We start from the raw sequence: 27,021 nt of genomic DNA, 5'->3' as shown, positions 1-27,021 counted from the left end.
TAAAGAGTTAATGGCTCTATATCAGAGCCACTCGCTACCTTAACTCTAAAGAACACCAACCACAAGATTTGCCGTTTGTAGTTCCTGAGCATTTTGGAAATTAAAGAGTTCCTTCTTCACATGATTTGTCCTCCACAGGTAGTGGGACCGTGTTGTTACAGCCACAGCAGGAATGCAATCATAGTAACTCAGGAGCATAGATATCTCCACCAAAGTGCCCAAAGATTGGCCATGAACAATAAAATATGAATTTTCAGTGCACTAAATCTTCAACGGAAAGTCACTACCATGTTTGTTTTAAAAAAATGTTAAACCTACAACTTTGTTTAATATGTTGCTAAATTATTTAAGCTGTTCTGAAAAAAAATGTAAATAAATTTGACCCAGGGACCAATTAATTGTAGCTTTCTACAGCCTTTTATCCTAACCTCCTCCATGTCATAGCACACTATGTTCTAATGCTATAAAGATCTCTCCATGACCATCGGTACTTATTGTTGGTGTGAACAAGATAATGATCAGTCAGATTTTTCCACTATAAACTTGGAAATAAACAAAAAAGCCACCCTGTTCTGTTTTAACTGGCTGTCTGCCCACTTGCTGGAAAAATCTAGATTTTAAGAGGGAGGCTTAGTTACACGCAGTGGGAACACTGAATCCTGTCTGTTGGCCATTGGATCTTCTCATAAAAACAGGCTCTGGAGTGGAGATCAGATGCCTTCAGGTAATTAGAAGATCTGTTTTGGAAAAGTCCACCCCCATCCTGGTATGCATGTTTTGTTGGTGTGGCAGGTGCAAAAAGCTGTGCTTGGCAATTTATGCATCAAAAGTAAGTGTATGAACTGTCCACAGGTAGATGCGGCAAGGTTTATATATGGAGGCCTAAAGTGGTCTTAGCTGCACCCCAAATACATTTGTGCTCCAGTCTATGAGTTCATCTCTAATTCACCCACAAATACAGCAATGAATACATTGAGAAAGTGCCCCTAAAGTTTACCACACACCCCATCAAATATTCAATGATACATTAAGAACCAAATTCTTACGGGGCAGCTGAAGACCTCTTGTGTGTGCATAAAACCTAACTGTTCAAGAAAATGTCAGTCATTTTGTTAGTTCATAACTAGCAAAATAAAAAACACTTGGGATGGGCACTTAAAGTGCACAATAGAAAATTCCCTGCAAAGGGGACCTAATTAAAATCTGTTTCGTACATTTTAATAAAAAAAGAGGCCTTAATTGCATACATATGTAAATAAATGTGGAATCTGCACACCACGTCAAGACATGATGTAGGTGCCTTGCCGAGGAATGAGGCGTGCACATATTTTCATAAATCTGTTAGAAACTGGATTTAATTATGTCCCTTTTTGTCAGCTAGCAGGACTGAATTCTTTGGAATTTTATCATTTGCAGTGAATCGCTCCTCCCACGTGCACCTACCTTGTCTAGTTATGAATTAATTGGTTGCTCACCCTTGTCTTTTTTTTGTATTTTTGTTGACTTACAAATGTGGGCGGTCTGACCTCCATGTTGACCACCTGGTGGCTCTTACCTATATTGCCCTTGTTTTGTAAAGACCCTTTGCCAGTACCATTGGAAAAAGGGCCTGACTGGTGATAGATGTGCAAGAATATATATATGTATAAAAGCAATAAGTCTTTAGTGTTTTAATACTCTAATGCATTTGGCTATTATACCATTTTGCAAACGTCCAGTTGGTCCGGTACATGACACGATCTCCCGTAGAGCAGCACTGATGGAATACTTGTCTCACCTGGTCCAGCCTTGTAGCAAGTGCATGTTGTGAGAGAAGATCAGTCAGGTGTAATTTAATCAATTCCAAGCATATTTAACCAAGGCCAGCTTTCTCGGAATTTTGGCAGCCTCTCGTTTTCTTAACACACCAAATCAAATGTAACTCGCTGACGAAGATAACTAACCTGCCAACTTCATGTACACAATTATCATCTGACGGAAAGATCCCAGGTGTTCCCATGGTTACGCTTTCCTTATTTGAAAAAAGGCGTAGAGGGACATCCAGTCCGCCGCTGTGCCTGAAACCCACGGTGTCATTGAGTTATGGAATAGTTTGCACATTCTCATCCTTCTTTAAAACTTGTCATCCTACCTCTTTCTCTGATTCTTCAATAAAACTGGTCAAAAAATTTAGGCATTTGATTCTTTGCACATTTCAAAATTCTTTAAAGTGAACCTGTCAGTAAGTTTGCAATTTGTTCCCAACATTTAGGAAACAAAAAAGCAAAATTTTCCCAAATGACTATACCTTTAGTCAATACAAATCACAACTTGAGCTTAGGTAAGGTATAAATGTTACCCCAGTGTCATTGTCTACACATTCTTCCTCCTCATGAATATTGTCTTTCCTTTACAAAGTTATGTGAAATCAACTTTGAGTTGTCAAAGGAACAGTTGATAAAGAAGAACTATTTCCTTACTTTTACACCCCCACTGACTTTTTCACCATTCTGGTTGGCCACAGGGTAGAAGGCAGTAGAACTTTTGATGTGTGCAAGACTATGGTGGGTTTGTACCATAAGAGACCTTAAAATACCCTTAAGGTGCCATGATTTACATATTTGTGTCTTCTGGGACCCAATATATGTTAATCCTGAACAAAGATCCTGCTGAATAAATGCCATTTATTGGGGTTGAGGGATTAATTACCAAGAGGTAGTATATATCTGTGCTACACTTTTTTCATAGTTTATCAGTTTCTGATTTTCTAAGTAAATGCCTGCAAAATGCTTTGTGTGGACAAAGTTTGGGGATGTCAGTGATAGCCCTAAATGGGTTTTCTCGGACCTCTATACCTGTCAGTCCATGAGTTCATTTTCTGTTTTGTGTTTTGGTGGCATTAAAAAGAGAAATAAGGTTGGGAGACATGGCTACAGAGAGTAGCAGTAGTGAGGGACGCAGCCCAGCCAATAGCATTTGAGGGAAAAAAAACGAATAATCTAGTTTCGGGTTTTATGTTGTAACTTTATTATTTTTTATTTTTTTAGTCTTTATATGTTTTCCAGTGTTTATGGTCTGGCACATGAAATCTGTCAGTGCTACCTATACACAATTTTGTATAATGGATACAGATTGGATGGATTGTAAAGGTTGGCCCTACTGGTAAATAGCTTTGTATAACCTAAAAGAGACTGCACAGTCAGTGTGTTGCATATATGGCCATTTTTGTGATGCAGACCATTACAATGCATTGCATCTAATCCAAGTGATATTTTTATATATGTCCCCGTATTTACTGAAAGCATCATAATACCATTTCGCACCAAAAGTAAAGTGATTTGCCTGATATGAATATTACCTTGGAAGTACAACTGCTGAATAATATTGTCATTTGACTGTCAAAAACCAAGCCAGTTTTCACAACATACAGTCTGTGCCTGCAGGAAAGCCTAATAACATAACACGTCCTTACTAAAAAGTCACCACATGCGGTAACATTAATCAGATTTAAGCAGCACATACATCCCATCTAGGATAATCCCTAACAACCCCAATGCAGGACATTCCACCTCCCTGTGATCTTCATGTATTTTATGTAATGGTTTGATTTATGATTACGGTATGACACAGATCACTTTGTAAACCTCCGCAACGACTTTGCGTTCTTCACCAAATGCAATAAAGCTGAATCCTAGGCTTTGATTTGAGCTGTCCTTTGCCCTTGTTAAATTTTATGTGGCTCTATATCGGTATATGATTTTCATCTGGAATTGGTTCATTTTGCAGTAAAAGTCTATTTCAGGGAATGCAGAATCAAAAAAAGATGATAAAAGGTCCGTCATTTGAAATTCATGAAAGCGAAAGATGTTGTTGATTTGCAGGCAGCGAAAGACATTGATGATTAGTATTGACATGTGAATCACATATACTGCGGGGGGTTGTATAGTCATTTTCACTGAAGTGGACCTGTCATACCATAAACCCTACTTCAGACATTTTTAAAGTGTTCGAAAAAGTTACATATCTTTTATTTTTTAATTGCCTCTTCTTGTAACTTGATTTCATGAGGACAGAAAGAGATGTAATATTTTTGTAATGGTATTAGAAACAACAAAAGCCAATTTACTTAGTATAGTAAGTAACAATCTCTGGATTTGGTTTCTTTTAGGTTGATGGCAAATGGGCAACTTTACTGCGAGCGCCACACCAGCTTGCTAGTAGCTGGGCAGCAAAAAAGAAATATTTTACTGGTTCTGCTAGCCAAGGTTCCATTTTATAGAGACTGCAAAGAGGTCTCTTACTAATCATTTGTGACATGGCCCTGTACCATCTGATTTCCTGTTCTTCTTCTCTAGGACAGGAAATGATGGGAAATACTAGGCTTTGCTATTTTAAAACTATGTGCAAATGTTCATTTTTTGTTGCTGGGAATAATCTTTCATGTGACACATGAATGAACAATTCTTTGGCAAGAGGAGCAGGGAGGATGAGCAGAGGCACCCCACTGTGTCCTCCTTAGGAAATGACAACGATCACATCCGGTTGGTCCTTTACTGACCTGACATTTTAGATTGTTAAATGACATCAGGGGACTTCTTTACATTATCTAAATTTTCGAGCATGTGTACAAAGTTTTAGTTGCTGACTTCAAATAAGCATGACAATTCGTTCTTGGCCTTTGACTCTGAAAACATTGAACCCAGAGGAAGCCAGGTAACTACCACCTCCAAAAGAAAGTAATTGGGAGCCTCCATTTTTAAATTTCTGACAGTTTTTTTCTAAATAATATATAACCGACGTCCGTATGTATGCATATTATAAATATAATTTATATTCTATGATTTTCATAGGACAAGTATAGTTCACGCATTCAGTTTTGGAAATCTTAATTAGGCTTGACAATGAAGTTAGTGTCTATAAAATTCCGACGCTTTCTGTACATTGTCACCGCTGTGTTTGTCACATCCACCTTCCCTGTTTCTCTCTCATTATGTTCTTGTCACCCCCCAAAATCAGGCTTTATTTTTATTTTATATTTTCACATGAGACTGCACAAATGTTCGGGAAGTGAAATTCTGTCTTCTTTCTTAGCCAACAGGATAATGTCCAGACAATTAGTCACTGAGAATTGGTTTACTTCAAATAAAAATCCATCGTCTTTTGTTTCTTTATCCAATGACGTAGTGCAGAAAGGAAGTATCACACTTGGGTTTAATTTTACCAGAGAACACTTTATACCCTCCTTTTTTATCTGCTTTTTTTATTTTACTTAAAGACCCTATCCTAGGGTCATGGCAGGGTGCCCATGTCTTCTGATAGCTTACCCCACCCCACTAACAAAGTATACTCATCCTTATGCTTTACGTCACCACCATCTTTGCTTTTTTTACTTTAAAAGATTGGGGCGGATATCCGAAAACATGTGTCTTCTCCCTATTGCAATAACCAGGCCAAAGCACTTGTGGGGGACCTTTATCTAACCTGGAATCCTGTAATCTAGCAAGCAATGTGCTGTTTTACCACTGTACCGCAAACACTCCAGCCAATTCTCTAGCCAATATTGTATGACCACTGATAAACTTAGATATTAAGAGTGCCTGAAACTTATTTTTAAAATGTTGATGGTTCTGCTTAGTATATGTAGACCCATTGCATACAATGCCAAGAGGAACTGTAAATTTCTTTATGGTGGTTGTCAACTGCAGGAGTGTCTGCCTATTGGGTCCCCTGCAGTTCTCACTGGTTCCTCCTGGTGACCCCCATTAATTACAAGATAAAGTAGTGACATGGAGGTCAGCAGGAGGAAACATTGAGAGCTGCAGGAGACCCAGGAGCTTGACACATCCTGATGTCCTACTTTCCTACAGTCTTCACATGAAAATGTTTACAGAATGGTTAGGAGATGACCAATTTTCTGTTTTTTATTGTCATATAGATAGTGGAGGTTTTAATGTGTCATCTCAAAGAACATTGACAGCTTGCAAAGTACAGTACTCAGAAGCACCCAATCAATTTTTACCTGTTTTGATTGTAAACCTACAAAAGGAATTAATTGCTGATTGGTTGATGTTGGTCCATGAATTTTGGTGTGCTAAGCCTGCAAGATTAAGAATTATTGCTCTAATGTAATCCTTAGACGCTACTTGACTATGCATAGTGGAGAACACACAGTCTACATACATAAATCCTGCTTCCTTTTTTGTTTTAAGGTTCACATTGAGAATTAATCTATGCAGCGGTGGTTTGTTTTTATATATTTATGCTTTTTTTCTCCCTCTTTCTCTTTTTTTTACTTTATTTTTGTTAACCATTTCACGCTATCGCTGGGCCGGCTCCTGCACACTGCTGCCAAGTGCCGAACCCCAAGGCACTGAACTGGTTAATGTTGCAGATGTCTTTTTATTGGTGGAATTTTCCCCTTCATTTTGCTGTGACAAGCGAATGTCAGAGCAGGCATCTTGCCAATTCTGTGATCTGCTGCCTGCTTCAAAATGGAGGCAGGAGGGTATCCATTTTCATCACCGAGATGACAGCGCCTCAGTCTTTCTGGCCATCTGGAAAGGAACGTTTTAAAAAGAGAAAGAGATTTTTTTTGGGGAGGGGGGGAGAAGGACTTAAAAAAAAAAAAAAAAAAAAAGTGTATGTTTTTGTATATTTTTTCCCTAAACAGAAGAACAAACTCTTAAACTAAGCTATTCGGATGCCGACGCTTTGTTGTACTCCACTGTGTTTATGTACAGAATAAACAAGAAATAAATGTGCTATTTTTATTTAGTAGCTGCCGAGGAACTCTTTTTGTTCGGCTAAACTAAAAAGAAAATGTGTGTTTTTGGCAAGCTTTTAAGTTGATGGCACGCATGTAAGAAGCCTTCAAAAAAAATGAAAAATATTTTTCCCCTGATACATGCAGGGTGTGTTGGTGGTCTTAGATGGATCCAGGTTTTAAAGTTGTCTTTCATGTGTCTTTGAAGAGAGAGAAATCCAGTAGAATTATATGATGCTTAATATGTTTGTATTATAGGGTCCTATTGATAGCCATGTTCCGGGAATTATATTATAAATAGAAAGGCACAATAAAGACGTGTTCCACAGGGTTGCAAGGGAGTAGCCTTGGAAAATAAATGTATGAAGAATTAAGAAAAAAAAATGGCTTGACAAAAACCATCAAGCAAAGACAGAAGATTGAGGTTATAGTGTTTATATAGTTGCATGCTGAGTATGGGTCCATTTTGTTGGGTTATCCAGTATTTGTGATTAAATCATCTGTGTTGGTTACCAGTAAGTCAAACCCTTGAAAGAGGATATTTATTTTATAGAGAAACAAGGTGGTGGAGTATTACACACTAGTGTGCTTTGATATCCTGATTGGGTTTAAAGGCTCTTTACAGGCAGCTCTGCAAGATGGTCATTGCTCTTTCTAGTAATAGCTTATAATGTAGACAGGAAAGAGTAGCTATATTTACTGTCAATTAAAATGAATTTGTTTACAAAGTTAACATTAGAAAGTCCAACACGTTTGCAGTTTCTGAAGCTCCTTTTGTCATAGCTGCAACATAGCTCATTCATGAACATACTTATTATTTCCTTTGTTTTATGGAATTTGCCTTTGTGTGTGCACCCGACTGGTTGTACTATCTACCTTTCATGTTTTTAGACTTTTTGGCCATCACTCCAAAGTTCTAAAGAAAAGTATCTGCTGGGTTATCACACACAAATTCTGTATTCATGCTAAATTCAGAACTACTTGCGCTTGCTGTTTCTGTGTATTAAATATAAATGAATGGAGAATCAGCACTGTGTAATATGTTGGAGCATTCTAAATACATTTCAATAATAATAATTAAAAACACACTTTAAGGTGTCTGTTTGATGGCTCCTTTTGTTGAATGGTCCAAAAAATAGCATTGCCTCGCAGAAACTCTTCTGGTAATAGTCCTTCCTCTGTGTTACGTTTGGAGGATTGACAAGGCTCTCACTTAATGCTTTCAGGTTCCTTGCTCAATTTTCCGGCCATCATAATGCACCATCACATTGCATAGTGATGGTTTGGGGAAAGTAAACATTAGTATGCTGACCCAAGTTAAACCAAGGTACTAAAATTAAATGCAAAAAGATGGTCCCTGTCTGTTCTTCAAACCTCATCATTGGTAACTGGAAAAGCCTTTGTAACCAAATTGTAGCATAAATGGTCTCTGCTGGTAGTACTGTACCAGTACCAGTAAGGGGGTATTCACTGATGTTGTATCGTTTAGAAAAAAACATTTACGTAATGTGCATTTGTGTTCACAATTTGTTATAGTTTTGAGGTATAGATACACTAATCTATGATAAATAATTCAATATGTATACCATTTGTATTATTGATTCAGTTACTTTTATACTCTATATACATTTGTGTACTTGTGTACATTTTATATTCAATCAGTTGTTTATCTTTGCAGGTTTATGCCCCATCAGCAAGCACTGCCGACTACAATAGGGACTCACCAGGTTATCCATCCTCAAAGCCAGCCTCCAGCACTTTTCCTAGCTCCTTCTTCATGCAAGGTACAGCTTTTTATTTGCATTTGCCTCTTTTTGTGTTCTTTTAAAACGAATAGAACTCCAAATAACTAGTGCAAAGAAAAGTGTGCTGCTCATTACAGAAAAAGCAATGTTTTATTTTGTCTTGTACAAATTAGTTTTGTGATATTGTATTCTTAGATATAGGTCCTACCCAACAGTAAAATACACTAATATACTGATCTGTGGACTGTATTATCTGGCAATGATTTGTTACTCTGCTCAGTCAGCTTTGAGATTAAGGCATCTGCTAGACTGCATAGCCAGCACTATGTGACCATTGTTTCCATTGGCAGTTTGTTGTGACACTTTCCTGCTTAATGAACTATAAAAGAACATCATCACTCTACTGAGATCCTCCCTGTGCTCTCCTCCACCTGCAATCCACCCGAACACCTTCCTATGCAGCCACTGGTGCTAAAAGCTTTGTAAATCAGAAGATTTTGACAAGGCCAAAGAGCCTTATTCACCCAGTATTGGAGCTCATACTCACATCCTGACCTCCCATGTGCAGCTATGCTGGTAGCAATTAAATTTTGGCTGTAAATCACCTTTTGTCACAGAATTGCATTCCAACTATGTAAGTATTTTACATAGTATAGTCAGTAGTAAAAGTCTTTTTAATAGTCCCTTTTTGGTTTTAGATAAACTGCATAGTGACTGGCCTTTAATGTTCCTCCCTCATACAACATGCTGGGGCTAGTTTGGTAAGAATGCATTTTCTGTGTGGTTTTACAATGCCTGATACATAGACAACACTAGAAGCACAATCTATAGATGTTCATATCAAGAAGAAATGTGAAAAATTGGAACTGAAATTCACATCCAAGTTCACTCTCAGAATAACATTATATTATTAACTTAATTAGTTTAATGTCCTTGTTATAATGATATTTAAAGAGGAATTTTATTTTTGCCAACCCCCTTCTCTTTATTATGTGCTGCGGGTCTTTTATGATTTATGTAGATTGATCTATGTATTTTGTAATTGTTAACAATTTTATTTTAGGTTATCATTTTCCTTTCAAATTTCAACAGGATTTGGTGAAAGAGTCTTTACTATCCCCAGCTTATCATTTTTAGACTTGCTATATACATAGATGTATTTCCTGTTCCCATTCAATCTTTTTACTGAACAGACCATAAGTCAATTCTTTAAACCTGGATTCTATTAACCAAAAGTAATAAACAGTTTGTGAAGACTTCTTGATTGGTTTCAGGCTTTCTAGGCCAATACCATTGTTCATATTTATTTTAGCATCTATGAAATTATCCCATTATCCCTTTTTGGTTGGATCGTGAACATAAGTCAAACCTTTGTTTAATGTCCGTGGCCAAAATTATCTCTGATGATTTCTTGGTTGTTCTGGTAACAAGCATCCAGACACATCTAAAACAAAAAGTGTCCTCCTTAGACAGAAAGCGACTCAGCCACTGCCCCTTGTGAAGTTGTAATTGAGTGAATAAAGTTTGTAAATTACATAATTTGCTTCACAAGTACAGCTTGGCACAAGGTTTATAGCCCTCTCTGGAAGAGGGAACTTTGAAATCTCTTTAATTGTTGCAAATCCAGGACTGAAACAGTCTTCCCTAAATTTGGCACTACAACTATGGATTTGAAAACAGGCCGCGCTTGCCAACTTTTTTAATTGGTAAAGAAAAATTAAACAGGGAAGCTAGAGCCATATTTACAAAGGAAGACTGTAAATTCAGTTGATAAGCTGTTTAGCAAGAGGACTTAAAGCTGGGGGCTGGAGCTGGACAAGTCTTTGTGCAGTGGGGAAGTTCAAACTGGGGTTGAGTTGATTTGACAAAGAAAATAAATTGGCGTAAACATCCACAGCTGAAATCCTCCTTACCTCTACATGGATACATGTTATTGTTGATGGACTTTTGACAATAAGATAAGAAATTCTAGGTTTTTTTCCCAAATAGGAGACCAAATACAATTCCATACTAAGCATTATCCTACACCTGCTTATCTGATTAAATGTGCACCTGGGATTCTGACAAGAACTTAAAATTCAGCATAGGGGGTTGGGTTTAAAGGTTTTATTCTGAAATGTCTACAGCACTATAGAAGCCTCAACTTTCATACAGTAAAGCCCTGCAATCATATACTTTTTTCTGAATGTTTTCATATTTTGTGAACATATCCCACCCTGTCACCTAGCAATAACCCTTCCTGTGAACCCCAACCCTCTTTGTTACTATAACACTGACCAGCTTTGTAGAATCATTCCTGTAAATCCAACATTGATCTTTTATACATATCTTCCCTATAACTTCTATATTACATGTTTACTATGAATTTTAACATATTCAATACATCTTGTAATTGTGACAAAACATTTTACGGGTTTTCATTTTCTGTTTTCTTCCAGATGGTCACCACAGCAGTGATCCTTGGAGTTCGAGTGGTATGAACCAAGCTGGCTATGGGGGAATGCTGAGCAACTCTTCTCATATTCCACAGTCAAGCAGCTACTGCAACATACATCCACATGACCGTTTGGTAAGTGCAGCTTACTACGTCATCAAAGACAGAACTGATTTTATGTTGATTACCTTCTATTTTAAAAAGCTCCAGTCTGAAATAGGCATTTGTAAGAATCTAAAGTTATTGTAATAATGCATTGTTAACCATCAAAGATTTTTCAGAAATAGTAGCTTTGTGACAAACAGGCTTTCAAGAAGTCTGACCAGTCCAAGCAAAACATAATTCTATTGAATAAATTATTATTATTATTTTCATTATTATTATAATTATTATTATTATTATTAATAATAATAAACAGGATTTATATAGCGCCAACATACAGAGCTGTACATTACATAGGGTTTGCAAATGACAGACAAATACAGACAGTGATACAGGAGGAGGAGAGGACCCTGCCCCAAAGAGCTTACAATCTAGGAGGTGGTGGAAGTAACACACAATAGGCAGGATGATAAGTAGTGGAAGGAAGTAGTGATAGTTTCAAAAAACAGAAGAGGGGTGGGCAAGTTTGAAAAAATGGGTTTTGAGTGCTTTTTTAAATGAGCAGTAAGTAGGCGTGTAGCCATATGTGTGATGAGGTTAGTTGTAGGTCATTGGAGGACTGAAGAGAGCTGCTAGGGACGTTTTTTTTACCAGGTCAGAAAGGTAAGTGGGACAAGAATTGTGGAGGGATTAAAGGCGAAGTACAGGAGCTTGAATTTGATTCTAAGGTGAAATGGAAGCCAATGAAGAGAGCTGCAAAGAGATGCAGCAGAAGAAGAGTGGTGCGACGGATGGATAAGTCTGGCTGCAGCATTCATAATAGATTGTAGAGGAGAGAGTCTTGTAGATACCTAGGGGAAAATTGATACATCTATTAATACCTCCAGCTAAAGCAAAATTGGGTCTACTGAACTATTCTCATAAAAATGCCTAAAATCTATCTAAAAGGAATAATAAAGCAGGGAATGGAAAAAATGTTACCCCTTTAAAATTAGACCAAGTTTTGTAGTCTGGAATGTAATTGGTAAATTCAAAGATTATGTAAAGAAGATCCCCAATACCCAGGTAACCTATAGTTAATCACAATGAGGAACAATCAATTCAACTTCCAAAATAAATATTAGATTTGATCATAAATACATAAAAAATCAGCTGCTAAATAAATTCCCCAGTCCATAATTGCAAATTAGATAATCAAGTTCCACAAAAAAATAATCAAACCGTCAATGAAATAGCCTTATGACAAATCAAAATAAATAAAACCCATTCACCGTTAGGATATAGTAACAAGGTAAATATAAAGGTAGGTAATTCTTTTAGATACCTACGGGAGAAACAATAATGTTTATTACCTTATTACCGATTGCCTTATTTACTGTAAGACACTATGGCCCTGATTTATTAAAGCTCTCCAAGGCTGGAGAGAATACACTTCCTTCAGTGAAGCTGAGTGATCCAAAAAACCTGGAATAGATTTCTTTAAATCATTTGCTATTTGCTAGCAAATGTTTTGAATCCTGGACCAGATCCATCCCAGGTTTGCTAGATCACCCAGCTTCACTGATCAAAGTGTATTCTCTCCAGCCTTGGAGAGCTTTAATAAATCAGGGCCATAGTGTTTTTGCATTTTGAGTTTTATGGTTGTTTCACACAGGAAAAAAATAAAAAATAAAATTCTGCTGATTTCACAAGATGGTAATTTCTCAAAGACAAGCATACTTTAATTTATTAGATAGTTTTAGCAGTTTGACAGGGTTTCAGACAAACCACAATTGGAAATGAAATAGAACGACACAATAGGGGAACTTGAGAAATTACAAAGAAAATTTTTTAAAAACTCATTCAGAAAAGTCAAAACATAAAGGATGCTGGTGTTTAAAATACACTCTGTCATTGTGGGATGGTTAATTGTATTATGCGTGGCTGAATATTGTCCCTCTTTATCATCTTTACAGAGCTATCCATCACACTCTTCAACGGACATCAATTCTAGTCTTCCTCCAATGTCCACATTTCACCGTAGCGGCACAAATCATTATAACGCCTCTTCCTGTACACCGCCTGCCAATGGAACAGATAGTATTATGTGTAAGTTTTTTCCTTGTATCACCTTATTTATTTATTTTTTTTTACAGAGACACATCCATTGTTCAGAAAAAAAAATACTTTTTTTTTTAATAATGCACAAATTAAAGTATGAGGATTGTCATTGATGGACAGATATTTCCTCATGGTTGACTGACAGTGAGACAGTTGCACATTTCTCATGTACCTTGCCCAATTTGACCAAGTCTGGGCATATTTAATTCTTTCCTTCCTTCCCTGCTCCCACTAAGAGGGTAATCTCTATTTCACAGAGATTGGGCATTCTCTGAGTATGATCATGAATGTTTCTAACATTAAATGCATTAAAAATCCTGAGTAAAGCTACAAAACTAGATATTCAGCCAGACAATGGGCCCAGGTTTTCTGGATTACCCAGGTTCTCACTTGATAGTCTGTCTTCACCAGTCTTGGAGAGCTTTAATAAATCAGCCCTTGTATTACCAAACTCCACCTTCTTTTACAACAGTAGGGAAAACAGCACTACAGTAACACAAACTGGACAGTCATTACCCTTTCTCATATCTGCAAAATAAATCTGTGTGAGGACAATGGTGATGAAGACTGTGGCTGCTACTCAGCTCCGCAAACATGGAATACAGTAGGAATGCATGGAATGCAGTGGAAGAGCAGAAACCAGAATTTTCCAAAGAGATTTTTAATTTCATAGCAAAAATCAGTGGTAGTAAAGGACAATAAAGAGATAATGATAAAAAAACTCTTTTAAAAAAAAAAAACTTTAAGGCCTAGGTGCCAACAAACCTGATCTTTGATGTGCATCTATACCTAGGGTTTGGGGCTGAATTGTAATTATTCTGACACATCTTCTTAATTTACTACCCCTAAACAAGTATCATTGTATGTGTGCCAGTAATAAAAGGGAGTAACTGGAAACATTGTTGCTCATGGATTTGCAGTGCAGCCTTTTACTCTTCAGGGTTCAGTTTTCACCAGGGATAATAGCTAGTTTGTCTTTTTTGCCTTTTTCCTCTGTCATGCAGGTTTCCTCCTACAGTAAATATGTATTTATAGGTGGGAATATATATGCTCCATTTACTAGTTGACTGATTGTATATCTGTTGGCTTCAGTACTGTCTGAATCACTAACCCAGATCAATTAAGCACCACAGTGGATTTAAAACTTAATGCTAGCCATACAAGAGGATACATTTTTTCTAGACTAGGCAAAAGAGTCAATTCAGTAAAACAAAAACTTTTAGATAATTGAGTATTAAGTCGAAAACTAGAAATCTACTGGGCAATCTGAATTTTTTGGTAAAACGTTTTTTAATGAGGTTTCAAAAAGCATAGTATATGTCTTGCAAAATTTTTTGAGGTCAATGATTCAGAGGATGAGCACAATAAATAGAGTGTTTTCTTAAAGAAAATATGTTACAAAGCAAAACACCTGTGCTCAGTGAAGCTGAAAAGGCCCAGATTTAGTACCTTAGAAATGGTGTGCAACACATTTGCTATAGGATAGCTGCCTCATGCTGAGCTCTCTAGTGCAAGGATATTGTTTTGCTTTGTGACTGGTTCTCCTTTTATTGGCTTGTGACCATATTGGCTCTAGAACATATTTGCCTGTGCCTGTGGATGGAATGTTAGTGAGCGAGCCTTTCCTCGGTGCTGAATGGCTCAGTGTTCTCTGCAGTGTGCAGGGGTGGTATCATTTACAATCAATATAAACTCACTGCATCATGTAAAACTTTTCTAACATCATTAAAGAGCATTTGTTGATGACCTCAGTTATGCTGGAATTTTTGTGCTAATGCCATGTGAACTCCACCCTAGGGCAGCAAAGTTGCAGGTGAAGGCAAACTGTCCTTTTTTTTTTACTTCCTTCAAGTCCAAAACATTTTATTTTAAGCATCCAGGTTTCTTTCTCTCCGTAACTCTGTGAATAGATCTTACTTTGTTCCAAGGACATTTCAGGTTTTATGTAAGGCGACAGTTGCAGAAGCCAACCTAGTAGTCAGGGAAAGTCAAGCCCAGATAGCAAAGTAAAACTTAGTTTAAAAAAAGTACATGGAGGAGTCATTTTTGACAAATTAGGGTAATAGCAGCATGCTTTACTTCTAGTCAGGACTCCTCATTTGAACAGTTTAGAAAGCAGTAATAGCTTGGTATTCTATAAGAACTATTCCTAATTCTTGCATGTAACTGTGCCCCTGTTATTATGCTTAAGTGCATTCACAACGAGTACATTGGTACAAGGGTATACATAGACTCTGGAATCAGCATGGGGAAAAAATAAATCTTTGCACACTGATTATAGTTGGCCACGCTTTGACCACATGTTAAAAGCCGCCATACTGATAGATCAGAAACATCTGAGGGCCAGTTAATATGCATCTTAGACTTTGAAGCATTCCTTTTTAAGGAAAATGCTGAAAATGCTTTCAACTTGCTATCAACCTATGATATCCTGACCTTACAACACTTCGCCTTTCTGTATTAATCACAATTGCTGCAGCAGAAGTCATGGCCGCAGACTCTAAAAATATTTGTTTGACTGTCTACATTTATGGGCTTCTTGAGGGCAATAAACTATCCAGATCATGTATTATTCTTACCCTGGTCAGCCTCCACTCCATGTTTTTCTGGCCCTCTGCCACTGGCATGAAAGCAGCCTTAGTCCACTGCAGTTTTATTTCCCGTCTTTCACAGTTGCCGAACTTTAAGCAAAATGCCAGCCAGGCTTCAAAATAGTTTTGTCTGTTCTGTGTTATTCCACAGCATGGTTTATATTAATCCTAAAAATCCACAAAAATCTCTTCTGTGACTTTGGCTTGGGCGCTGGTTCATTAGAAATGTAAACACAGGGAATTTCTGTTGGAATCGTAAAAAGTTACAATGGATTTGAAGGTTCCACTTTTTTTTTTTTTTAATTTTAAAGGGCAAGACGATCCACAACTGGCCACTGAGGTTTTGCATTACCATAAAATGCTGTGGTTACCTGTCCACTTGATATAAGCAGGAAAGAGCTTGAATATTCTCCCAACCCTAAAACGTTAGTCTGATCTTCCCACCAGCATTGTCTCAACCATGCCTAACTTGGTTATGGTGGCAAAATCATGTCAGTCTCTGAAATTTCCCATCTGCCAATTGGTATCTTGATATATCATAGTCGGCTAGAAATTCTGATGAGGATTTCTGCATGAATAAAATGTTTAATATGTTGGAGAAGCTGAAGACAATTGAGGTGATGTACGTGGCAGGCTAGCCACAATTATTAATATTATTTTGTATTTATATATTGCCATCATATTATGCAGCAGTGTTCATTAAATAGGGGCCCATTCATTAGGAGCCAATTGAACCTCTTCCTCTGGCCCCCGGTCTAGTTGGTTTAGGTGCTCAATTCCATTTAGAGGTAAAAGCTTTTAGGGCCAGTCCATACCCTAGCCAAAGTCAGGCACTAATAATAATTTTCATGATAATGTAAAATCTGTGTTATATTTATTTTTTCGTTATATTTCTCAAGAGGGGGTCAGCATTCAGGATTTTATGTACAAGTAATCTATTTTAATAAAAGTAATGCCTTTAGGGGAAAGCTAACGCAGTTCATAAACTCCAGCCAAACGTTTTTGTCTTGGTCTTGTATAGAGAAGGGTTGTTAGGTTTGTACTGCTTTATGTTTTTTGTTGGGAATATTTCCCCTTACTTCCTGTTGTGGCGACCACACAGAACATAAGAGGAATCTTCCTAACAGGTATGCATTCAGTAATAAAAACCTGAAAGAGAATACTTTTCAGAAAAGTGATTATGTAGTCATGTCAGTGCCCTATTAAAAGCCTCTCTCACATGATCTGACCAGATAAACAGATGTAAAAAAAAATAAAACACCAGAGAGTCTAAATTTTGTAACTGTATTTAAACACAAGAAGACAACTAAGTTTTGCTACCTGGAAACTGTCCATGGGCCATCTTGCAGGTTGGACACCCTTGTTTTCATATAGCTGCCAACCCATTCTCCTGCTTTTCATTAGCAGTTATAATCATTTGTCAGCATTATCCCTCCTGCTTGCACTGTCCCAGTTCTCCAGCTTATGCCCTTTATCTCTGTCCTTTCCCACAATCTAACTGGGTGACAGCTTCATGCAGCATTAATGTAATTAATTACTTAATTCTGTTTTCTATTAATTGCTCATAGGGTGTTTCTATCCCCCAAGCACTCACATTTTTTTTAAATTTTATTTCTTAGTTTTAAAATTAATTATATTAAATCTAAAAAATTAGGACACCTGGCCAATCAAAAGTGTGAAGCACCTTTAAAGTGCACCTGGTATTAAAGCATTCTGTTAGACGTCATTGCTGACCTTTCTTTTTGAGAATGTTAGCTGCCTGCCTGTCATGCTATTACTTTAAACCAATGTTTAAGCCACTGACCAACAACACATTTAAAGATGCAGAATTCTGATATTTTTCTTGCCATGCATATGCTGGGTCTGTGATTTAGAAAGTTTTGAAGCCAGAAATCCCAGTTTAGTGTATAAAACCAAGTTAAAACCCAAAAGCTTCTTATGTGTTTTACTAAAAAGACCTCTATCCAGGAATGTGTGTGTGTTATATGGTCTGCTGACATTTAGACCCCCTGTAACGTTGGTGAACCTGCTGACTGTTACAATGGTCAATTTTTCATTAATTTGGTTCAAACCTTTTTTTTTCCAAAATCTTATGCTGTAACTTTAGCTGGAGTTAGCGCCTATTTTGTCACCATAAAACTAGTGATTGGTAAAGTTCACCTAAATGACAATTTCATTGCAGACCAGGCAGCATTGTCACCCTATCACAAGCAGCAAAACAATATTTATTTAATTACCAGGAACAGCTGGAAATAAAATATTGGTACAACTGCTCTGGTAAAGTTACTGATTGCACTTCAGTTCATATTTGTTAGCATGATTATTTAGATTGGCCGATCATTATGGTCAACATTTTCTGCTTGTTATAACATGAACAATATCAGAAGACCTTCATTTCCTTGTATCAAGTGTTCTTTTTTTTTTTCTGAACACACAGTACAGCCGTTTACATTTCAGATATAAATCAGCAGAAAAATGTATTCTATACTCTCCAGAGCGGGTCTAAATTACCACTGCACTTATTTCTAAGTTCACATGTTATGATTAGCATCCCCCAACCTAGGACTTCTCCTCCTGTACAGGGATCTGGAGGTGCCCGGGCATCAGATAGTATAATTGCACCGTAAATAAGTGGATAACCAGCCGCGTTCATATTTTTGCTCATAAAAATGTAACATGAATATATTTGACATCTACCTTAGCAAACAAATTAATGCTAATTAAAGATTAATGCAATATAATTAGCATTAAAATGCAATTACATTACGGGTAAGTGGACCAGGAATAGAAACCTGTAACATGCCTCCCTGCTTGTTCTAACACTTGCTTTTGTGTTTGTTTTTTCTTTCAGCGAACAGAGGAAGCGGACCAACGGGAAGCTCGCAGACTGGGGATGCGCTGGGTAAAGCTTTGGCTTCTGTAAGTGTCGATAGGTTTTGTATTATTGATTAGTCTTTTGATTTGTTGCTAATCAGTAGGTTGAAGCTGATACATGGCAAGCAGTTTTCTTTCCCTAATTTTCTTGAATACGCTTGTGGAAGTTTGCATCATAAATCATTATTATTTTCATTATCCGTATATCCTAAACCCAGACAATGTAGGTTCAGGACCTGGCTGATTCAGCGCTCACTTATGAAGCAAAATCTCAATTTGTCCAGAAAGTATTTAAGTTGAACCACTCCATGCAGATTAAAAAAAAATATATAGATGTGTTTTAATATCAAGCCATGAAATGTATTTTTAAATGTGATTGGTGGTAATTAAATTTGACTTAGAATCAGCTTCTCATAGTTTTTTGTACAGCTAATTCAAAGTGAAAGGAAGAAGGGAAGCAATAGGAACCAATGCCCGTGGGCTATGTACAATGGCAAGGAACATATTGATAGGAGGATAGGTCAGTCGGCTGAGCTGTTCAGATAGCTGCTGCTCCTTTACCATCTAGTCACAAGGCTTAAATTGCTTAACCTGTAATTGGAAAAAATCACCAGTCACCAGTTTGTAAATCTCAGGAATGGGTAGACAAACCATTTTTCCAGGTAAACTTTCACCAGTATTTTAAATTTACCCGAGAATTCAGCTATTTGTCTGGAGTCTAACTTTAATTGCTGTTTGATATCACTAAATATGTTCTATAATAGTCCTTGAATTTTCATTCTAAAAATAAACATGCTTGAATTTGCCTGGAGCAATCAATCAGCATAAGTCAGGTTTTTTTGCTGAAGGCCTCTCTGGCATGGTCCACAGAAAACGACAAATCTGCTGGACTGTGGTCCTACTATATCCTTGTGACACCAACCTGCAGCAATTGAAGGTTCTACTGATGTAAGATGGCTTTGTAAAATGTATCACCTAATCTTGAGTTAGGAGTTACATTAGGGGGTATCAAAAAATCTCCTAACAAAGTCTTAAAGTGACATGGGAAAAGAATGGATGATGCCATTGCTGACTTATGTTTTGAGGTTGTCGGTTTGTTTCAGTGTCAGTTTTCAGTGTTTCAGACCTGGAAAAGATATAGAGAGATGGAATTATCACTTTCAGTATTTTTGTTCAAGCATTAAATCCAGGCAACTAGCATATTCAGCAATGGTCACCATACTTTTGTCAATTTAAGGGACTGCTCTTTCTAGCTACTGGTAAGCTTGCTCAAGGCTAGTTTTTCCCCATTGCTCAACACAAAGTTGGAATTGTTACTTGGATGTACCAGGGTTGCAGGTTGAAAACATGTAAAGCAGTGTCAAACTCAAATACACAGTGGGCCAAAATTAAAAACTTGGACAAAATCGCGGGCCAAACTTGAAACTGAAATAGCAACGCTACTACAATTCCCTGCGTCAAGAAAACAGTCCAATGGAGGGCCATGCATAGGCAGAGAGGCCGCTGGTCTATAGATGCGAGTGATGCCAGGAATTGTAGTAGTGGCGCTATTTCAATGCAGCGGTGGGCCAGCTGCCTTTAATATTTAGGATTCCTTTGGGGGCCAAAAAAAAGGTTGTTGCGTGCCAGAGTTTGACACCCCTGATGTAAAGGATTTACACCATGCCAGGTGATTGTTGTAAGCAATCCTGCCAGTGTTATAATTTGCCCCAATCTCAATCATTAACAGCTTGGCCTAAATGTATATGTGAAGAAAATGGAATTGATTGCCTTTTGTTATCAGAATAATATTGTATGCTATTGATTTAAGTTTATAAAAAAAACTTTTTTTCAAAGTTTCCTGAATGGCTAGTACCAATGCACAAATCATTTGTTTTTTTGGTGCATTAAAATGTGTTTCAAAGCATGTGTAAAATGCAATTTAACCCCTTTCTGTAATAACAACTGAGGTTTGACTCATGCCTCTTTGTTTCCATTTCAAGATCTATTCTCCCGATCACACCAACAACAGCTTCTCATCCAATCCTTCAACTCCAGTCGGCTCTCCGCCTTCCCTCTCAGGTATTTACATAGCTATTATATGTATAACAGCAGCAAAAGTTTGAAAAGACCTCCTTTTTTTTTTTTTTAGAAGAGTTGGGAAGAGATAAACCCATTTGGTAGATGGCCTTTATTTCCTGCGTGGTCAACAGGGCAGGAAGTAAGAGAAGGACACATACAAAAAAAAAACAAAAACCTAATGTACGCTTCTTCATGCTATCCACAAACCACTTTATTGCTTATATTAAATAAAAAAATTCTCCTTTTTTCCTCCAGTAACATAAGAATAGCTGTACCATGCTTTGCTACTTATGATGTATAGATATACTATCTAGATGTGCGACTGATTTTGACATGAAGTCATTGTACATCCTTATGGTCACATATGCTGTGCTAAATACTGGGCACAGTCAGTAACTGTGAGCATATGTATTATTAAAACACTTCACATGAGCGTTAAGTCTGCCTTTTTAATTGTTATACGAATAGTGAGGACTTGAGTGTAAATGGCACAGATGGTGGATCAGGCTCCCATAACCTGCTACCTCACCAATATTGTACGGGAATATGGGAGATCTCACACACACACATTTCCATTTGTTTTTTTCTTGGCTGCGGTTATTAGCCACCTATCTTGCGTCCAACATGGCACACCTCTATAGCAATGTTAAGTACCTTTGCAATCTACTGAAGAAGGTGGTTGGATGGAGAGCCAGAGGAAGACTGTGGTAAAAATATATAACGTAGAAGTGAGCACCCCAAGGTATCTGCATGGCATTGCACCACAACACACAGTGCCATATACTGCAATATACCACTGTAATAAACTTGCTGCAGGTCTGATTTGTGCTCTGCTGAGGAACAGGGTGCATTTGCATTGGCATCCCACTCACATGAATGGGTTCACCTAACATAAGACATAATGTATGCACATTTAACAATTTAGCAAAAATGCAATACTGATTATTGTTTTCCAGCCTAACTCTCACAGCACAGAGGACACTTAAATAAATAGAGAATTGTATCCCTTTAAACCCCTTCCAGACGTTTTGTACAGAAGGAAGTCCTCCATTATGTCTCTTACCTAATTAACATAGAGAGAGGCCTATTGGGAAAGCAAGATGTTACAAACAGGAATCTCTCAAACAATGGTTCCTGTTTGTGACTTCCTGCAGAATTCCCAGAACAAGGCTGGAAAATAAAACCACCTTTTAGGGTTTCTATGAACCGAGAGAGCGCAGTGGTGACGTGTTTACATTTTAGACATTTGCAGGTATACTTGTATACTTTTTACATGTGGCCCTATACTTCGCATTAACTAAGCAGATCCAAACGTGTTCCCTATATTGTCAAAACACACATGTCTTTTAGGCTACGTTCACATGTAGCATGTTAGCATTCAACCCTATGGAAGATGTACTTCACTGGAAAATACAAATATGTTGCAAGCAGGACTTTAACACCACACATCTTAATATGAGTAAATGGACCTGTCCATTAATGCCTGAGTCCCCTAAACCACAGCTTCCAATTTATCCAGACAGTTGGGCAAAAAAGCGCAACAAATCTAAGGGTCTTTATTTTATGCCATTTGAGTACCATTTTCAAATGCCATTGGCAAATGACAAAATAATAAATAAAAAATAAATTGAACCTATAATAAATCAAATTAAAAAGAAAAAAAAAAACAGACACACATAACCCTTTTAAAAGTGAGATAACTGAAAATGTATCATAATAAAAAATGATGGCATAACCAGCAATGACAGCTTCTCTTTATGGAGAAATTAAACAGCATAAACAAAAAAATCCTTGCACACCACATAAAGTGACATTTCTGTATCTACTTGCCAAATACCGTCTCGTCAAAGATATATTGTAGTAAGCCAGAATGCACTTTTTTTTTTCTTCTGGCTGCAATGTATGTCGTGAAACAGCGACTTGGAAAGCTGAAATCCCTTGTACCAAGCTTCTTTTTTGGATATTGAGTTGTTTTCTTGCATTGCGTTGTCTCCCAGGCATTACCTGCCGAGTCAATGAAATCCTTTGATAGAAAGCAGCCTGGAGGAACATTATGGACTGTATCTGTTTTGCTACAAAAATACTTTTTTTTCCCTTAAGTATGTTTTTGGAAAGTCTCCATATGTCTGGACGGCTTGAAAAATTTGCATATATATACTAAACAACTGCAAAAGTTTTAACTAAGAGGATGCTTATGCAACTGTGTAGATAATTAACTTTTTTCCTTCTTTTAATTAGCAGGCACAGCTGTTTGGTCAAGGAATGGAGGACAGGCTTCCTCATCTCCTAGCTATGAAGGCCCTTTGCACTCACTAGTAGGTGTTTTTTAATTTATTGTTGTGACATATTAGGACACAGCTAAAACTGTCCACAGATGTGCAGATTTATCACCAGAAGGGAGGCAGTGAGGAATCGGTTCGTGTTTGTTCAGGTTCTTTCGAGATGTATCTAACTCATTAAAAATCTTGCAGCTGAGCAGGAACTGTTTTTCTATTCGCAAACCGCAAATATTAACAATTAGTAACTTGTTACAAAATTTGTGTTAATAAAAAACATTATTCAAAAATATTCACCTGCTTCTGCTCTCTTGATAGTGAACTAGGCCTTGCAGGCACATCTTTAAAAAGACAGAATCTTGGGGCTGCCCCCCCAAAAAAAGAAAGCTGCCAACCAGTCACATGGGTGGGCAAATGGGAAGTCCAAAAAGCAAATTTTAGAAAATCCTGTCTGGTTGCAGATTAAATTAGAATGCATTTTTTAATATAAAAAAATAGCTGGTATGGCAGTTTTGTATAATTAGGGTTTAAAGGTTATTTAAAAATCTGATATATTGGATTTTAGTGGATGCTGGTTTCTCTAAGGCTTGGGTCTACACGGACGTTTTTAAAAACACATGTAAATGTTCCTATTGCGGATATATGCTTTTTTTGCGTTTTTAAGCACTTTTATTAGCATTTTAAAGCTTGCCTTTAAAACGCTGGAAAATGCCTAAATCGTGTTTTCCCACTTTTTTCCACGTTTTCCCACATTTTTAACGCATTTACGTTTTAGGCGCTTAAAAACGCGGGAAAAAGTCCCATTGAAGTCAAGGAAAGTGTTTACCCGCGTTTTTAACTTTAACCCAACATTTTAATTTTTTAAATGTTTAAAAAAACGCTTATAAACGTGCTTCAAGGAAACATCCTGTTGTAGATTAGCCCATTGGAATGCATGGGAATTTCAAACATGGGCTTTAAAAGCCTCAGGTTAAATGCTGGGGAAAATGTCCGTGACTAAGCCTATTGGTCCCGGGTCTGCACTCTACTACAACCTTTGCCATGGCCGTAGCCATCATTGTTAGTGGTCAGATCACATATCTAACCTGGTGCTAAATAAAGGAACGTAAGCCCTATAATGATATACATAGGAATTGACGTTGTTTAATAAAAAGGTTTGAATAGCATAAATCTATAAACAGTTTGGAAACTTTCTTTTACTATGTGCCATGAAAGAAAATAGTATTTTGTATCACTAGACAGATTGCTTTTAGAAGAAGATTAGAGAGTCAAGGGGCCTCTTAATGGTTTGTCTTTGGGTCCTCATAAAACATATTTATTTTACTGCTTTAACCCTTTAATCCCTTTGTGGCCAAATCTGGGTAACTGTAGATATTCTGAGCTTTCTTTGTGTGTGAAGAAATTGCTGTTTGTATCTCCCCCACAGCAGGCAAATTACACTTTCAGATTCCAGCTGTCTTTTTCCAGTACAGAATCTGTTTACTGTGGGACAGCCAAGATGATTGCAGTTTCTCTTTGGTGAATGGTCCACAATATTTAGATTTTAGATTAATATTAGGTGTCACATAGGAAGTAAATCTACAGCAAGCAATGATCGATTTTTTTCTTTTGTTACAGCAAAGCCGAATTGAGGACAGATTGGAAAGATTAGATGATGCAATTCACGTACTAAGGAACCATGCAGTGGGGCCTTCGACGGCAATGCCAGGAAGCCACAGTGACATGCACGGATTAATCGGACCATCTCACAATGGAGCCATGGGCGGCCTGGGCTCAGGATATGGAACTGGCCTGCTGTCAGCAAACAGACATTCTCTAATGGTAAGCTAGCGATGCCAAGATCGTGTTTCTAAACTAAAACATTGTTTCCTACTTACAAATTGTTGAACACAAATGCACTTTATAAGCAATAAAGCATGGTGGACTCTTAAATCTCACACAGGCTGTGTGACATTTTCTACCTATCATATATTTGCTGTGAGCTCTTTACTTTCTCAATAAAATGTAGGTACAGCAACACCTGAAGTCAAGGAGTATGAATTCTGAAACTTTTGACACGAAAGATAAACACATCATTTAAATACCTCCTTTTTCTGCTATACAGCTTGTCAGATATTCTGGTAGCTATAGTTCTGTATTGATGAGTTCTAATTTTATTCTGACAATGTATAGTGCTTTCTATTGGGGATCACCGCACAGTGAAGCTATAGTGCAGCTGCAGTTTAATATACAGTATACCAGAGGGGTTCGAAGAAGAATTATTTTCTTCCTCGAACCCCTTTATTCTTGGATGCAATAGTATTTCTTAACAGATCATGGTAGAACATTCCGTAGCTTGATAAGTTTGGACCATTTCCACTCATGGCCATACTTTATAATCAGTATAGGACACAGCAACTAAGAGCCTTCGGCTAAGTAACTACTTGTGTCATGTATCCCTTCGCAACCTACTCATGAGATCCAACCTCTCCACCTGCAATAAAATATCACTTTTTTGTGGACTGGACCCTTTTTTTCTACTGGACAAATGAGAAACAATATTATTTTAACCCTTACGTTCTGCTTAAAGCATACAATTAATACCTTGATAAATCATATTATTGTGTATACTGCCTCATTTCAGCTCCCCCCTCTCCTTCTTCCCCAATACATGCATGAAAACCGCTTTTCACAGCACTTAAAACATTAAAGATGAATGGGATCTGTTTCCTGTTGCTGCTTGTTCCTTTCAAACCTAATATTTATTTTTTTAAGAAATTACCAAGTACACCTTACATTCTATGATTTTTCATGTTAGGAAAGCAAAAACTTGGAAAATAAAAGTAATGACACACTTCATTTCCCTGTGCAATCAGTACTTCTCCCATGTATGAGAGAACAAGGAGCATGATTTATAAAAGCTCTCCAAGACTGGAAAAGATACACTTTCATCAGTGAAGCTGGGTGATCTAGTCCAGGATTCAAAACATTTGCTAGCAAATAGCAAATAAGTTTGAAGAAATCCATTCCAGGTTTGCTGGATCACCCAACTTCACTAATGAAAGTGTATCCTCTCTGCTTTCTGTGTAACTCTAGAGAACTCTAATATAGATAAGCAATTAAAACCTGGCTTACAAAAGTATAAAATTAATTTTGAAGTGTCAAAAACAAAGGAAGAGTAAACTCAATTGTAGGGTTGGCCTTGAACACGTTGATAAGTTCCACACCATACATTGTAGAAGGAAGAGAAAAAGAACACAGGGGAAAAACAGGGAGCACAGAGGATATGGTAATTTTTTCCATATTGCCATCATCAGCGCTTGAAACAGTCTATAAGTTTTCTGTCTAAACCCATCTGCAGTGAATAAAGCAGCAGTAGGAGGTATACCGTGAAAGCAAATTCCAAAGTAGATTCAACCAGAGTATTTTTATAGGGATAATTCAATGTAATACACACTGTTGTGGTCCAGAAACTGAATATTTGAGTTCTGAGTGGACATCGGCTGAATCACACACTTTTTATACCTACTGGAAGCTCCTACTGCAGAAATTACTGGTCGTAGATTGCGTGTCTGCCCCCTTCCCAAAATGTTATAACAAACTAGACACTTTTATGTAGCCAAATTCTCCTGTCTACGTCATAGAGATATCATTGGGGAAGTGTGACTGTGACTGCCCCAGGTGAGAGGAGATGAGTACTCAGCTGGCGTCCAACAGACTAACTGTATAGGTAGGCCATTCAACTTGTTTGCAACCAAGCAAAACTGGTCTTCTCAATTACCGAAATCTGTGTCCATAATGACTTGGTGTGAGCTTTGCTGTATAGGGTATTGCTAGATGCTCATGCCAAGTCAAATTCAGTTACTTACAGTTTCCCTTCAAAAATACATGTAATGGTGTTTGAATAAATAGAAAACTGGATCAAATTTTGTCTTTTATACCTACATGGACTTCAGATTTTATAACTATCTGTCATTAATTCAAGCATGGGTTTGTAAAAAGTATCCTGCATGTATATAAATTGCAAATGACCTGTTTCTGGAAAATGTTATTCTACATGTTCCCAGCTATGGAGGTCTGTTCCACGCCATCAACACCTCCCAACATTATATAACCT

At 37.3% G+C, this 27,021-nt stretch overlaps 1 protein-coding gene across 21 annotated transcripts in view; it reads left to right on the top strand.

The window, feature by feature from the left end:
* The window catches only part of TCF4 (transcription factor 4), a 276,489-nt gene that overhangs the window by 228,281 nt on the left and 21,187 nt on the right, over positions 1–27,021 (top strand). For 16 of the 21 annotated variants that reach the window (XM_072416499.1, XM_072416502.1, XM_072416487.1 and 13 more), the window contains 7 exons: positions 8,421–8,526; positions 10,926–11,056; positions 12,979–13,111; positions 18,566–18,633; positions 20,571–20,649; positions 22,888–22,964; positions 24,543–24,746. In XM_072416499.1, the coding sequence (XP_072272600.1) occupies positions 8,421–8,526; positions 10,926–11,056; positions 12,979–13,111; positions 18,566–18,633; positions 20,571–20,649; positions 22,888–22,964; positions 24,543–24,746 (798 nt within the window). The remainder of the gene's footprint in view (positions 1–8,420; positions 8,527–10,925; positions 11,057–12,978; positions 13,112–18,565; positions 18,634–20,570; positions 20,650–22,887; positions 22,965–24,542; positions 24,747–27,021) is intronic. The other 5 variants (XM_072416495.1, XM_072416488.1, XM_072416497.1 and 2 more) reach the window with 1 other exon arrangement.

This window comes from Pyxicephalus adspersus, chromosome 6 (genome assembly GCF_032062135.1).
Source record: "Pyxicephalus adspersus chromosome 6, UCB_Pads_2.0, whole genome shotgun sequence".
NCBI classification, from domain to species: Eukaryota; Metazoa; Chordata; class Amphibia; order Anura; family Pyxicephalidae; genus Pyxicephalus; species Pyxicephalus adspersus.
This window is presented reverse-complemented; position numbering and strand designations above follow the sequence as displayed.